At 41.6% G+C, this 16,656-nt stretch overlaps 1 protein-coding gene across 2 annotated transcripts in view; it reads right to left on the bottom strand.

Annotated features, from left to right (window-relative positions):
• The window catches only part of 2900092C05Rik (RIKEN cDNA 2900092C05 gene), a 43,860-nt gene extending 42,740 nt beyond the window's left edge, over nucleotides 1–1,120 (bottom strand). Inside the window, exons 1-2 of one of the 2 annotated variants that reach the window (XM_017312332.2) lie at nucleotides 885–1,120; nucleotides 676–768 (exon numbers count right to left, since the gene is read on the bottom strand). In XM_017312332.2, coding sequence (XP_017167821.1) covers nucleotides 676–768; nucleotides 885–1,005 — 214 coding nt within the window. In that variant the 5' untranslated portion in view covers nucleotides 1,006–1,120. The remainder of the gene's footprint in view (nucleotides 1–675; nucleotides 769–884) is intronic. The other variant, NM_028434.3, reaches the window with a different exon arrangement.
• Between the last annotated feature and the right edge of the window lie 15,536 nt (nucleotides 1,121–16,656).

Below are 16,656 nucleotides of genomic sequence, written 5' to 3'. Positions count from 1 at the left end.
CTTCTGTTCTGCCAGTGAGCAAAATGCCATGTTATTTTCTTCTTAAATTAAAAACCACAGCATAGGAGACAAATGGCACATGTCTATAGTTCTAGTACCCTGGAGGCTGACACAAGAGGGTTGTGTGTTGGAGGCCAGCCCAAGCTGCATAGTGAATCCTGATCTGAATTATTAAGCTCAGAAAGTACAAGTAATTATAAGTAATGTATTTACAAAGCATCAGTATCTCGACCATGAGCTTGACCAACCTCCAAGACATGTACGGGGAATTACAAGTGAAGTCATTCATAGACACAGGATAGGCCCAAGGTGGCTATGCACATCAATTAAAGAGAAAGGAAGTGGAAAAAAACCAGCAGCCTTTAGTGAGAGGCACATAGTACACTGAGGCTTAGAGTATTTAATTTCCTACCAAATGCCTGTCTAATTCTTCTATGGACTTCACTACTTACAAATACTCAAGGCATATTCATACATACACACCCTACCACACATTACCACACAAACACCATACACCTCATATACACACCACACAAACACGTATGTACCACATATACACATATGTATACCACACACACAAAATACACCACATATACACACTACACCACACACACCACCACCACCACCACACATCTGGTTCTGATCCTCACTTCAAAAAGTTATGCAAAGACTTACGTGCTGGGATTATTACTTCTGTTGGTCGAAGTATTGCAAGTAAGCCTCTGGGCTGTCCCATAGAAGATTTAGAAGTTTCTAACTGTCTACTCCCTTGAAAAGAAAACTTGTAGCAGTGAAATGTAATTAACTTCTTTTTATTTCCCTGAAAAAAAAAGACTTTAGCCCCCCCCACCCCCCAAAATAAGACAGGCTATCGCTGAAGCTACCTGATAAGTCTGTTGTTTTCTCAACAGTATAAAGCTCATCTGCATAAGGCAAGCAGACATGAAGTAGGCATCCCAATAAAAACCAAAATAAAAACATAGAAGAACTCCAAACCTTGTGCATCACTCTAACATTACCAGTTCTTTTTCCTACACAAGATAGAATTACTTATCTAACAGCCCAGTGGCTAGAGCAGTGGAATGTTTGGGCTAACGCCCCCAGTGTGAGGTCAGCTTACCCTAACTACCCTGGAATCCCTTCACAGAACTTGGGCAGCCAAGGTGACTGAAACAAACCAGGTGTCCTTCTGTGAGGCAGACAGGGATGAGAGCAGGTTTCAGCCTTCAGGGAAAATGCAGATTAGGGAGAAGGCAGACAGGAATCTTGATTCAGTGTGGCATGTGAGGAGAAAGTGACAGAAGGCACCTGTGGCATCACACGTGTAATCCCAGCATTTAGGGGGTACAGCAGTTTCAGGCCATTCTTAGCTAAATAGCAAGTTAGGAACTTCAAGGACAGCTTGGGCTACATGAAACCTTTTCTTCAAACAAACGAATCACAACAATAAAACCTTGAAGTCTATGTAAAGCAGCAGAGTTGTATTGTAGTCCAGGATCAATTGTTGTTGTTTTAAAGTCTAGATTCTAAACCTTTTATTCTTTCATAATTTCTTATACTTACAGAAATATATTACATATAAAACATACATAAATATACAAATACCTTTATCATAATTCTTCTGTCAACCCTCTTCTTTAAGCTTAATACCTTTTAGACTAAAATATAATTACATCACTTCCTTCTTCCCTTTCTTCCCTACAGCTCTTCCATGTCCCCCCACCCTCAAACTGATAGCTTATGTCTTAGGGTTTTAACTGCTGTGAACAAACACTATGACCAAGGCAAGTCTTAAAAGGACAACATTTAATTGGGTTGGCTTACAGGTTCGGAGGTTCAGTCTGTTATCATCAAGGTGGGAACAGGGCAGCATCTAGGCAGACATGATGCAGGCAGAGCAGAGAGTTCTACATCTTCATCTGAAGGCTGCTAGCAGAATACTGACTTCCAGGCAGCTAGAATGAAGGTCTTAAGCCCACACCCACAGTGACACACCTATTCCAACAAGGCCATACCTCCTAATAGTGCCACTTCCTAGGCCAAGCATATACAAACCATCACATTCCACTCCCTGGCCCCCATAGGCTTGTTCAAACAACACATGAGGGTCATACCTAAACATACTATAATGCAAAATACATTTAGTCCAACTTGCAAAGTTCCCATACCAGTCTCAACAATGTTAAAAGTCCAAAGTTCAAGGCCTCTTCTGAGATTCATCACAATCACTTAACTGTAATCCTCAAAGCAAGACAGGAAACTAGCTGGACAAAGTCCAAACTCTACATCTCCATGTTTGATGTCAAAGTGGTCTTCAGATCTCCAACTCCTTTTTCATCTTTGTTGACTGCAACAAACTTCTTTCTCCTGGGCTGTTTCCACTTCCTGTTAGCAGCTTTTCTCAGCAGATTGCTCATGGCTCTGGCATCTCAAACATCTTGGGGTTTCCAAGGCAACTCCACTGTTTCAATGTTTCAATGCCTGGGATCCACACATAATCATCTCCTTTCTCCAAAAATCTGGCATCACTTCTTCAGCTGTGCCCTCTTAAGCACTATAAGCTCTGGTTGATCCACTCCACTGTCGCTGCTGTTCTTGGTAATCACACAGGGGTCTTCAGCTGCAACTAGGCTTCACCAATAGACTCTCATAGGCTCTCTTCACATTGCCAAGCCTCAACTCCTTTGCGCCATCAACTGCAACTGAGGCTGCACCTTCATCAGTGGCCTTCCATGGCATCTCACAGTAGCAAGCCTCAGCTGCTCTTCATGACCCCTTCTTGCCTTCAAAACCAGTACCACCTGGGTGACTCTTACACATTAGCAAGTACAGTTGCTGCAGGAGGTACAACTTGGGCTATCTCTGGAACAGCTCTTCTTCGTGCTCTCAGAAAACACTTAGCAAAGTTCCAAAGTGAATATATGATGTTGACATAGGCATGGTCATTTTCAGGACCTATTGAATACGCAGGACCCCCCTCATCCCTATGGAGGGAGAGTCTCAGCAACATGGCAAAGCCTTCCTCTGATTCAAATGTGGATATCAACTGAGTGTGCAGAAAATGGCCATCTAAGCTTTCTTCAGCCAGATATTTATGACCTGAAGACTACTTCCTTACAGAGGCTATCCCTAACAAGATCAGACAAATCCATCTCCTTGATCCATTCATATAATATAAACCCTGTCTCCTTATTGTATGTAGTAGCTCTGCTTCCAGTTCAGCTGTATGCAATAACTCCACCCCTTGGTTCAACTCTACTTATGTGCTTATATACACTTAGCTCACAGGTAGCTGAGATTTCTCCAGCTAAAAGCCAGACCACCCAGGTGAGGGGTCTGAGGTAAAGACCACAAGGAAGAGAGAGGAGGAATAAGGAAGAAAGCACCAAGGGGTGGGTAGATGTGAGGTCATGGTCATGAGGGATGGCCTGTTGGAGTAGGAGCAGCCCAGACAGAACATAGCAAGTGATATCTCAGGATTATTGACAGAGAAGGAGACAAAATAGTGTAGAGGGTTGACATCTGCTCTAATGCTTTTAAGGCTTGTGATAAATATAAAGGTTTTGTGTCTTTTATTTGGGAGCTAAATGATCTAAGGTGTGTTAGGATTCCTCCGCCCCAATTAACATTTACTGTGACAATGTAGATGTATTGGTTGGGGCTAGAATACCCACAATTTGCTGATCTTTGCTATATGTCCAGCTGCAGCTTTCTGTAATTGTCTCTTATTTGCTGTAAATAAAATCTTCTTTGATGATACGTGATAGCTACAATGATCTGTGGATATTAGGTTAATATTTATAATGTATTAAGGAATTATACTGACCTAGCAAAAAGGCAGTAGTAGATCTAAGATATGTGACCTTACTAGCTCCAGGAAGATGGCTAGGATCCTAGTACATGTTTTCCTTCCTGTTGAGTGGGTCGTAAGTCCAATTAGACATCAGTTGGTTACTACCAACACATAAATGCCTCTACTGCACCTTTATGGATATCTTGCCTTGCTGATCATTGTTATGGTTCATAAATGTCACATCCAGTTATGACTATTGACTGTTTCATTCCTTTGATAGCTTGCATAATACTTATTGGAACTATGAAAGCTAGACCTCAGGATAAAGGGCTTTTCAGTTTAGAAACAGCTTGAATTAATGATTTTAAGTCCCATGTTTTAAGTGTGCAGTGTCTTCAGCAATAAGGATTTAAAAGGGAACTCAGGGCAGGACCTCAAGACAGAAACTGGACCAGAAGCCATAGAGGGATGTCATTTACGAGCTTTGCCAGGCCTGCTTTCTTATATAATCCAGGACTCCCTGTCCATGGCTGGCACCACCAATAGTTAGTTGGGCCCTCCCACACCAATCATTAAACAAAAGAAATGCCATAGACTTTGCCTATAGGCCAATGTTATGTAGGTATTTTCTCCATTAAGATTGCCTTTTCTCAAGTATACCTACGTTGGTGTTGAATTGAAAAAAACTAACCAACACAACTCCACATAGCAACCACTGTTGGCTATTCATGCCACTCAAGAGTCTGGGAAATCTTTCCCTATGTGGACTCCCTTTGTAAACTTTGTATACTTTGTAAACTTTGTAAACTTCAAGGCAGGAAAGTGGCCAGGCCTCAGCCTAAGAGCTCCAGCAGCCAGACATTCCCCAGACATACCTGTCATAAAATTTCCAGCCTTTGTAACTGTCACAATGGTCATATCCAGCCCCTCAATAGAACCCTTTCCAGATTATGCTAATTTTAGGTGAAAGTCTGAGCAGGAAAACCCACCAATCCCTGAGCTCCCCAAACTCAGGACTTGAAATCGCACTAATCCTCACCCTGGAAATCTCTGCTCCCAAGACATATTATATAAAGGCATTGTTTGCTCAGTTCCCTGCTGTCATCTCCTAGGAGCAGAGGCAGCTACTCCTGGATTTGTCCCTCCATACCCTGAACCCTCCCAATAAATCTCTTTCATGAGATTTGCTGCCTGGTGCAACTCTCTTATCAGAAGCCAAGAAGCAGTAAGAGAAGGGAAGAAGTGGAGCAGGGCTGAGGCTCCTGAGTCTCTGAGCTCAGCTAGGGATACCCTCCTCTGGGAGCTGCAAGGCCTCTGCTGACGATGCTTCCTCTCAGAAGCCTTGTGGTTCCTGGGCTCCCATGTCTCAGGATGCTCTTCCACTGAGATACCGTCTTCCCTCAGAACTGTGTGGTTTCTGGGCTTCTGAGTTCCATTCCAGGCAGGAAGGCCAACAAACACTCACTGCCTATTAGCTCTTTTGGAAGAAGCAGAGGTTCATGATTGCCTCCACAATCAATGATGAAATGCTGACAGGCCTAATCCTCAGCAGGACCTGCACAGTTAACCATAGATGCTGTGGGTTCATGAATAGATTGGCCATGTTGTGTTCAGAAGACATGCTTTTACAACATACCTCCTCATGCCTTAATTTTTATGTTTTAACATCTGGTTTTCTTTTTATTTATTTATTAACATTTATTTGATGTTGCTGTGAAAAGCATCATTACTTCCTCATGTACATCAAAGTTTTTTTTTAATTTTTAATATTTTTTATTATGTATTTTCCTCAATTACATTTCCAATGCTATCCCAAAAGTTCCCCATACCCTCCCCCCCACTTCCCTACCCACCTATTCCCATTTTTTTTGGCCCTGGCGTTCCCCTGTACTGGGGCATATAAAGTTTGCTTGTCCAATGGGCCTCTCTTTCCAGTGATGGCCAACTAGGCCATCTTTTGACACATATGCAGCTAGAGTCAAGAGCTCCGGGATACTGGTTAGTTCATAATGTTGTTCTACCTATAGGGTTGCAGATCCCTTTAGCTCCTTGGGTACTTTCTCTAGCTCCTCCATTGGGAGCCCTGAGATCCATCCAATAGCTGACTGTGAGCATCCACTTCTGTGTTTGTTAGGCCCCGGCATCCTGAGTGAGGTAACACAATCACAAAGGAACTCACACAATATGTACTCACTGATAAGTGGATATTAGCCCAAAACTTAGGATACCCAAGATATAAGATACTTATAAGGGACACTGTGCCCCTTCTTAGAATTGGGAACAAAACACCCATGGAAGGAGTTACAGAGACAAAGTTTGGAGTTGTGACGAAAGGATGGACCATCTAGAGACTGCCATATCCAGGGATCCATTCCATAATCAGCTTCCAAACGCTGACACCATTGCATACACTAGCAAGATTTTGCTGAAAGGACCCAGATATAGCTGTCTCTTGTGAGACTATGCCGGGGCCAACGTCTGGTTTTCTATGATGTTTCCTGACTCTTGCAGAAAGTGATATAGATGTTCCATTTAGGACTAAGCACTACACCAACACTTATTTTCTGCACTTTGACCAGTTATGGGTCTCTCTGTTGGCCTTCCTGCTTGGATGGAAAGGTATCTTGGGACTTGGAAGCCCAGGAACCACACAGCTCTGAGGTGGGACAGTATCCTAAGTGAAGGGCATCCTGAGACATGGGAGCCACACAGCTCCATGAGGAAGCCTCCTCAGCAGATGCATTGTAGCTCCCAAGGGATGGTATCCCCAGCATAGCTGAGGAGCTCAAGAACCTCAGCCCCACTTCTTCTTTTCATTGCTTCTTGTCTTCTTCTGATTAGGGACTCACACCACGTAGCAAATCTTATAAATATATTTTCTAAATCTATTTTTCCTTCCAAGTTCTGCTCCTGGAATGATGACTCTGAGACTAAATATTTATTAATTAATGACTAGGGCATAAGCTTTCATTTATTCCCCGACTAGCTCTTAACTTAATTAACCATTTAAACTATTCTATGTCTACCATTTGGTTAGTTATCTCTCCTTCGGTCCAGGATTCTTACTTCTTGTCTTCTTGACTTCATCTACCTGCTGGTTTATGCCTGTTTCCTCAGTCCATCTCCTAGGTATGTCTCCCGTCTTGTCTCTTTCAGTTCTCCCCATGTCTCTCTTTTATCTCTTACTATTTCCCAGAATTCTCTCTATTCCTGCCAGTGCCCCACCTCCTATTTCCTGCCATGCTTATTGACCATTGACTTTTTTCTTATTAACAGGTATGTTTATAAGAGATTCTCTCTACATTTCCCCCTTTTAGTAAAGTAAAAGTCTCTTTCTTTTACATCAATAAATTATATTCAATATTAGCAATTATGAAAACCATGAGGAAAGAATTACATTTACAGTGCTAGTTCATTTGTATTTAGCAGCTTTGAAAAAAGTACACTATTATCTATCTTGGTGAATTAGAGTTCTGTATTTAAATAATTTTCTATCATAACTTATATAGACCTTAAAACATTTTTCTAACTCCTAACCATTTAAGCTTACTTGTAAGACTGTCTAGTCTTCAACCCCATCAGAGACCTGAAAAGGAATAAATAGTACTTGAGTATGCAGGAAGTGCAGAGCAAGCAGCTTCCAAAACTATTGAAATGACAGAGACAGGCACCCACAAATTGTCTCTATAAAGTTGGACCATCCATCCTTAGCCTTCTGGCCCAGAATATGACAGACATTTGTGAAGAAGGAATTATAAAGGACTTGCCCACATTGTCCTTAGAAAGCTTAGCAGTTGACTTCCCTATGTTTTATTTGTCCAGTTTGGAAAGTATTCTGTCTGCAATTGTGCCAAGGGCATTTTCTTGCCCACTGGCTACCTTGTCACATTTGAAGGAAATTCCTTTAGGAGGTTCTCTGGTGCTTATCATCTTCTTTGTGGTGGAATGAGGGTGCTGCCAGGAGCAGATTTGCCTCTTTGTCAAAAAAAACCTTTATTTATTTGTTTTGTCTTTTTTAGATGGTTAATCGTACAGTATTGATTATGAACTACTAAAATGACCATGAAAAATTGAGAAATAGTGATACAATCAGTCTATACCCTCCCTGGCTTCCTGGTATTGTCTTCATTTATTAGACATATTCTGTTTCAGCACAAGATGAAAAAAAACCTTTAATTAATATAACATTTTAAAATACCATATTCCATAGATCTCTGAAGTTTTTGAAGACTATTTATTCTATCTATAGTATATCTCTATATATCCCCCCCCCCCTTTCTTACGACAAGGTTTCTCTGAGTAGTCCTGGCTCTCCTGGAACTCACTCTGTAGACTATGCTGGCCTTGAACTCAGAAATCTGCCTGCCTCTGCCTCCTAAGTGCTGGGATTAAAGGCGTGTGCCACCACTGCCTGGCTCTACACCGACCTTAAGGCTTGACCATTTTCCCAATTTTCTTTGGGCCCCAAATGAAAAAAAAAGATGCCCAGATCAGCAGGAAGCAATTTTAAGAGAACTACACCCTATTCCTAAGAGGCGGCATGGATGCTTTCGGGGTTGTTCTAAGAATGATGAATATTTGTTGTTACTTAAGGGGTTGATAACAAATGGTAATGGTTTTGGATCGGAGAGAAAACAAATTAGAAAGGTTAGATCCAGATCCCCCTCCTCATTTTCTCTATCCTTCTCTCTCACCTATCTAGTGCTAGGAAAGATCTTCAGGGGTCTTCCCTGTTAAATCTGATTTTTATTAATTTGGATGGAATCCACAGTTTTTCTGTGAAAAGAAAAGCATATTCTCTCCCACAACACAACATTTTTTATCTGTCTCTGTGAGATTTCTTACATCTTTTTATTTATTAAACATGTTTCTTATATCTGCTCCTTTATTAAGCCTTTGTTCTCTTTTGAGTTCTCTGTTTTATCTATTGAAGCTGCTCTGGTTTTGACATCAGGGCTATTAATGTAGTGTTAATTGTTCTGTGGACCTTTTTCTCCACTGTTGACCTGAGATGGACAATTTGAATTTGATATTGGGACCTCTTAGGGGCATTTCTTGACAAGGGGTTACCTTGTTTGTCTCTTGTTGATCTACATTCACTAGTCGAGTGTCTGCCTTTGTCACACCTTCTGTGTATCCCAGAAGGGTGGCCTTCTTTTTGGATTTTCTCTAGAAAAAGCATTGTTTTTAGGAATGCCTGTCCATAATCCCTTTTCAAATGACCTTGCTTGCCACAATGAAAACACTTAACACTTTGGTTTTTCTTAAAACCTTTAGAGATTTTTTTTCCCAAAAATTAAAGTTGTACCCTTATCATTTTTAAAATCTAGTCTTTTTGTGGGATGCCATTTAAATTCTTTATATTTTTGTGGGTGTCCAGCATTTGCTGGCATTTGTTATACATTAACAGGATAAATTAAATTTGGCTTTCTAACAACTTTTGCTTGACTTTCATGATTTTTATTACATGGTAGGTTTTAACCTTACTTATTAACCTTATTTATTATTATATATATTATTATTTATTTAACCTTATATATTATTTTACATGGTAGGTTTTAACCTTATTTCATTCTCAATGAAGCCATTTTACTCTTCTGCTTTTGGTGTCTATCTTTAAGCCGTCTAAGATGGCATTATATGACAACCAAAAACTTACTGATTTTTTCATCTTACTTATCTTATTCCCTTTAATTTTATTAATTTAATTTATTTTTTACTGATTTATAATTTTTCTACATTAAGTCTCCTTCCTTTTTAACATTAAAAGATAACCTGAAACATTTCTTACCTGATCAGGAGTTTTGTTGCTTTGGATTTTTTCTTGCCTTTTCTCAGCCTCTCTTCTCTTAACTCAGACCTTTAGCTATCACTCACCTGCCCCTGTCACTATGTATTCCAGGAGAGGCCTTTTTGCCTTCCATGCATCACTGAGAGTCCTCCCTCCGCCCCCTACACCTCTCCCTGCCCCCTTTAGCCAGAAGGAGCCCCCTCAGCTCTGGCCCCTTAGCTTCCCACCTGACTGCTTTGGGAAGTGTTTGTCTAAAGTTTCTCTTTCTACACAATTGGGGCTTCTTAAAAGCACCCATTTTTTTTTCTAGTCAGCAGGCTGTTTTTAAAAGTGCCATTTTCCCCACCTCTACCTCTGTAGCAGCTACACCTGGCCTCCTGAGTTCATTTTCATTTGTGGTGCTACCTCTTCAGCCACTTGCTACCTTGTTTGCTCTGTGCAAGTTTGGATTTCTAAGTTTTTGCCTGACATTTAATGACAATATAACTGCACTGCCTCTCCATCAGGACTTTACTAAACTTGAATTCTATGCCCAATGGTAGATGCCATTTGTAAAAAAAAAAATAATAATCTGTTTTTCTTTTGCTAGTCCTGCTTACAGAATGACAACTTTAAGACAAAGTATTTATTAATAAATGTCCAGGCCATAATCTTTGACTCATTCTCTGACTAGCTTTAAAAAAAAAAACAAAACTAACAATTTGATGCACATATTTTATCATGTCTTTTATTTTTATTTTTAAATTTTTAAAATTTATTATTTTATTTATTTACATCCCAAATGATGCCTCCTTGCAGGCTTCCCTTGCAGAATTCTTTCCCTCATTCCCTCTACCCTTCTTCACCTCTGAGAGGTTGCTCCCAGGTATATCCCCATCTTGGGGCAACACTTCTATAGGATTGAGCACATCCTCTACCACTGAAGCCAGACAAGGCAGTCTGCTGCTACATATGTGCTTAGGGGGCCTTGGCTCAGCCTGTGTATGCTCTTTGGTTGGTGGCTCAGTCTCTGGGAGCTCCCAAAGGTCCAGGTAAGTTGATACTGGTGGTCTTCCTATGGGGTTGCAATCCCGTTCAGCTCTTTCAATCCTTCCCCTAACTCTTCCATAGAAGCCCTAACCTCTGTCCAATGCTTGGCTGTTGCTATCTATATCTGTCTCAGTCAGCTGTTGGTAGAGTGTCTCAGAAGACAGCCAGGCTAGACTCCTGTCATGCATGCCTGCTTAGCTCTTAACTTATTTAACCATTTAAACCATTCTATGTCTACTGTTTAGTTACCTCTCATTCAGTTTCGACCTGCCTCTTCCTGCTCATCTCCTTGAGTTCATCTACCTACCGGTTAAAAACCTGTCTCCTTGGTTGTCTCCCATCTCCGGTCTCATCTCTCTCAGCTCTTCCGTCTCTCTTCTGTCTCTTACTATTTTACAGAATCCTTACCTCCTATTTCCTGCCTCAGCTCATTGGACTTTTTTATTGACAGGTGATGTTTGTAAGAGATTCTCTCTACAAAATCTCATAAAAGAGATTTAGTGGGAGTCTAGGGTATGGAGGGACAAATCCTGGGTTGGCTGCCTCTACTCTCAGGAGATGACAGCAGAGAACTGAGCAGACATAGCCTTTATATAGAAGTTCTTAGGGAGTGGAGCTTTCTAGGTCAAAGATTTCCACAGTGAGGATTGGTGGGATTTCAATTCCTGAGCTTATGGAGCTCAGGAATTGGTAGGTTTCTGTAGGAAGCTTAGGGATTGGTGGGATCTTTGTTCAGAATTTTCACCTAAGATTAGCATAATCTGGGAAGGGTCCTATTGATGGGTTGGACATGACCTTTGTGACAGTTACAGAGGCTGGAAACTCCATTAGGACAGTTAGGGAAATCTGGGCGAGGGGCCTGCTTGCTGGAGGTCCTCAGGAGGGGTGGAGTGTAGGGGTAGAGGGCTGGCCACTTTCCTGCCTTGAGGGTTTACAAACTTTACAAAGTATACAAAGGATACAAAATTTCCAAAGACTTTACCTGCCTCTTGAGTCAGCCCAACAGTCTCTGCATTAACTCTTACCTGTGTGGTAAACTTCTTTGACAAAGGCTGAGAGCACGCTAATATACAGATATAAACATATGGATAGAAGAGATTTTGGCATGTTCATTTAGCAAAACAGTTGTAATAGGTTCCTAACCAAAGCCTATGACCTCCTTACCTGTTGGCACACAAAAGCACTCTAAAGCTGCGTTTTAGAGTTTCATCAGTTCACGTAAATCTCCTCAGCTTCAGCTCCCTCATGTGTAAATGCCAAGAAAAAAAAATAGTACCTGGTTCACAGGGTTAGTGAGTAAACAATGCAATCTTTCATAGCTCAGAAACACAGAATTGGTGATGAATATCTAGTTTATCTCTTTCTATAATTTGGATGAAGTAGCTGCAGAGGCACCCAATTCTCCTGCACAGCCCCTTCCTCTTTGTTGCACAAAACGATCTCTGGTCTCCTCCGAAGAGGATGCACCTAGGTGTAGATGCTCACTAATGACTACTGCCTGCTGTACCTGATAAAGTTACTCTCTGTGGGATGTCACAACTGAGGATGGTTGCCAGGGAAAAATCTTCAGAAGCCAAGGTTCTCTAGTCCTTACAGATGGAAGACCATGCAGCTGGGGACTCCAACCCACACTCCACCACTGTGCATGTTCACTTCTACATGTAATCTGTCTGCAAGGTCAGACTTATTTGTTTTTGCTCTGAAGGGACTTTCACTACTTAACACTGAAATGGAAATCCTTCCATCATTTGAGCATCCAAAATTGTAACCTCCTTTCCCTGTGGCTCCACCTCACATTCAACCCTACTGTCTCCTCCCCATAGCAACAGGAGCAGAAAGGGTGAACTCATCAGTCTTGACCTAATGAAGTCAGACTTCACAAAGTCTAATCAAGAAATCAGTGCAAATTGGGGTGTAGCTCATGGGTTTGATCTTTAGAACCTCAAAAGCAAACCAAACCACCTACTTATGCTACAGTATGCCAGCAAACACCCACAGCATGATAGCTGTTATGCAGGTCAATGGAGCACAGGGCTAGCAAGGTCCCAAGTCTCGAAGAGTTCACAACCTCTCATGGTATTGGGAAAGAAAGAGAACCAACAATAAAGGACCAAAAATAAAGGGTATGTTAGATGGTGGCTTCTGCTGCAAAGCAGTTTTTGAGCATGGCAATGAGATGAATGTGAATTGGATGGAAGGTCTAAGAGGCTTGGTGAATTTTCTAGGAACTGAGGCCCAAATGAGAAGGGGCAATGGCCAGTCCTACTAAGTGTCAGATCACTCAGAGTGAAAGTGTATATATTTGCTCTTCACTGTCTCCTGCACTTTCATGTTTCTGTCTTGGATATTCCTTCTTCCTAAAGAAACATCTCAATTTATTTTGGTGCAGACTCATGTTGGCTTACCTGAATATTTCATCTTCATTTCCAAAAAGAACTTTTTTTTTTGAGGCATAATTTTCCATTTGAGCTTCTCCTGCCTCAACCTTCTGGTAGACTAGGATTATGAGACAGACATCATACCTGGGAGCTCTTAAGAACATTCCCAGTGAGTAAAGAATGATCAGTTGGGGCTGGAGTGGTGGTTTAGAAATTGAGGAATTGCTCTCTATAGTTGGTTTACTGTCTTTCACCAACTTGAAGGCAGTGAATGCTGAGGGATGCATCTTTTTATATATAGAGGCTTCAGAGCCCCTTTGTTTTGTGGACAAGTCAAGTCATTGCTGCTCTTCCACAGAACTAGAGTTTGGTCCCCAGCTCCCACATGGTGGCTTACAATCACCCATGTTTGCAGACTCCAAGTGCCAGGGGATATGGCATCACCTTCTTCGTCGCTGTCGTCGTCGTCGTCATCGTCGTCGTCTTCTTCTTCTTCTTCTTCTTCTTCTTCTTCTTCTTCTTCTTCTTCTTCTTCTTCTTCTTCTTCTTCTTCTTCTTCTTCTTCTTCTTCTTCTTCTTCTTCTCCTTCTCCTTCTCCTTCTCCTTCTCCTTCTCCTTCTCCTTCTCCTTCTCCTTCTCCTTCTCCTTCTCCTTCTCCTTCTCCTTCTCCTTCTCCTTCTCCTTCTCCTTCTTCTTCTTCTTCCTCTTCTTCTTCCTCTTCTTTTTTTTTTCTTTTTTTCTTTTTAGATATTTTCTTTATATACATTTCAAATGTTATCCTGGAAAGTTCCCTATACCCTCCCTCCATCCTGCTCCCCTACCCACCCACTCCAGCTTCTTGGCCCTGGCATTCCCCTGTACTGGGGCATATAGAGTTTGTAACACCAAGGGGCCTCTCTTCCCAGTGATGGCCAACCAGGCCATCTTCTGCTACATGTGCAGCTAGAGATACGAGCTCTGGGGTTACTGGTTAGTTCATATTGTTGTTCCACTTACAGGGCTGCAGACCCCTTCAGCTCCTTGGGTGCTTTCTCTAACTTCTCCATTGAGGGCCCTGTGTTCCATCTTATAGATAACTGTGAGCATCCACTTCTGTATTTGCCAGGCACTGGCATAACCTCATACGAGATAGCTATAACAGAGTCCCTTCAGCAAAATCTTTCTGGCATGTGCAATAGTGTCTGGGTTTGGTAGCTGATTATGGGATGGATCCCTGGGTGGGGTAGTTTCTGGATAGTCCATGATATGGCACCTTCTGACTTTCTCAGGCACACATATAATGCACATACAAAGATAAACTAAATGAATATTTTAAACCATTATTCTTAAATTACATGTATCACTAGCAGAAAAATAATAACATTTACTTTCAGCATTTGGGGTGTGTGTGTTCTTTTGGAAGTACTTACACTGGGACTTGAACCCAATGGCCTCATGCAAGCTAGTGTATGGCCATTGAGTGATATCTTGAGACCTTTTTGTTTTTTTCAGTGTGTATGTTCATGTGTATATGCATGTATATGTTTGTGTACTTATGTGTACATGAGTGTAGAAGCCAATTGGTATTTCCCTCAAGCATTCTCCACTTTATTATTAGTGGAAAAACTTGAGTACATTACAACAGGGCATCAGGATGGACAGTAATTATAGTATCAAATGTAGCCTCCATCTTATTGTATAATACAGGGTCTTTCACTGAACCTGGAAGTTGCAAATTTGACTACACTGGCTGGCCAGCAGACTTCAGGGAGCCTCCACCCCAAATTTTGGGATTATGGCCATACACCATGGCACCCTCATTTTCACATGGGTTCTGGTGATCTGAACTCAGGTCACTGTTTGTGTAGCAAGCATGTTACCAACTGAGCAATCTCTGTATATCTCCCTTCTTATATTTTTTGACACAGACTTCCTGGGATAACCCCACTGCCTGTGAACTCATTAATATCATATCTAGTTCTGGAACTTGCAATCTTCCTGCCTCAACCTCCCAAATGTCTGAGATTACAGGCCTGTGATATCAGGCCTATTTACTTTCAGCACTTTTAACATAATTCTGTTGCCTTCCAACTGCCATCCTTCCTCCTGGAGTCACCTGCTAGTGACATCATTGTCATTGTGTCTATTTGCAAAGGTAATTTTATTGATGTTCTTTGCAGCTTATTTAGGATCTAACTTTAAGTCATTGCTCTCTATAGTTGGTTTACTGTCTTTCACCAGCTTGAAGGCACTGAATGATGAGGGATGCATCTTTTTATATAGAGAGGTTTCAGAGCCCCTTTGTTTTGTGGACAAGTCAAGTCCGTTCAGGGCTCAACAGCAAAGTTAATATTGCGTTCACACGATTCTTGATCTCAAAGACATGAAGCACTCCTCTTTCTAAGTCTCTGCCCTGATTTATGATGCCAGCCTCTTGTGTCGTGTGTGGTAGGCTACCAGCTTCTACTTCACCTCTGACAACCTCTCCTTTCTAGCCTGACCAATCATCCTGCGGAATTTTACCTTTCTCTCCATGGGTTCTTCTTTCCTCTCCTAGCAGTGTATCTTTAATATGAATGGTTCATTTTATGTCTCTTCAGAGAACTCAATTAAAAAAAATTGTGTCTGCATCTATTTGAAGAACAAAGGACACCTTGGGTGAATCAACACTGTCCTTCACCAGACCAATCCCAGATACTGACTCAGGTCATCAGGCTTGACTGCAAGCCCCTCTACCTGCTGAGCCATCCCACTAGCCCACCAGTCCACTTTTTTATGTCTAATATTTCCTTCACTAAGTCTTTAGTGGTAAGTGTGATTCCTAGTGACAGCTATGTTCTATGTCTTACAATGTCTGCACCTCTCAGGTGCTCTGGCTCAGCTGAGTGGATGAGAGAAACAAGTCTTATCTGTCCCTCCACAGTGAGAGCTACACCTTCCTTGTGAAGCATTCCTGCTGAAGTATTTAAGTCTACCTGGAGTGACTATAGAGGGAAAACAGTGACCAATAGAGTGTAGTGGGAGGGCCGCAAAGGTGAGGCTGGGAGAATGAAACCTGTCAAGGAATCATCTCCAGGGGAGCTGTACCCAAAAGTGGTCAAGTCCCCAAGCCTGGGGACAAAACTCAACCCTCCCTTGCCCATTTGTTTCTCATTCTTTTGTTGTCAAGCCTGTCATCTCATTCTCTCTGTCCCTAACTTTATTTATTTTCCTTAGGCTCACCCCACTTTTATTGTCTCTAAACATAAGACAAATGCCCAGCTTTTTGTTATATGGCACCTCAAGTCTCCACAGAATGAAACCATCAGCCAAAACAAACCTTTCTTCCTTGGATATTCTGTCAAGGGAATGGGTAGCTAACACAAGTCAACTGAAACAGGAAAGGATGCTTTAACAGACAGCAGAGGGTTCCTGGGACTGTGGAGGAGAGGAGGCAGTGAAGGGCATAAAATGTCAGTGGCAGTCACAGGACTTTCAAGGTTAGAACACAAAATTTATCAAAGTATTTTAAAAGTCAAAAATAATTGTGATAGTTTTAGATGCAGAGTCAGAAAAAGGACACATTGAGATTTGTAAATGAGCCCAAAATATGGGAGTAAAGCTAGAAGCAATGGGTATCCTGAGTCATTCCTGTGTTTTAGAGAGAAGGGACAGAGAACAGTCTAGATGGGGGTAGCTAGATGGAA

This window comes from Mus musculus, chromosome 7, assembly GCF_000001635.26.
Source record: "Mus musculus strain C57BL/6J chromosome 7, GRCm38.p6 C57BL/6J".
NCBI classification, from domain to species: Eukaryota; Metazoa; Chordata; class Mammalia; order Rodentia; family Muridae; genus Mus; species Mus musculus.
Note: the sequence above shows the minus strand (reverse complement) of the source record. Positions and strands in the feature narration are given on the sequence as shown.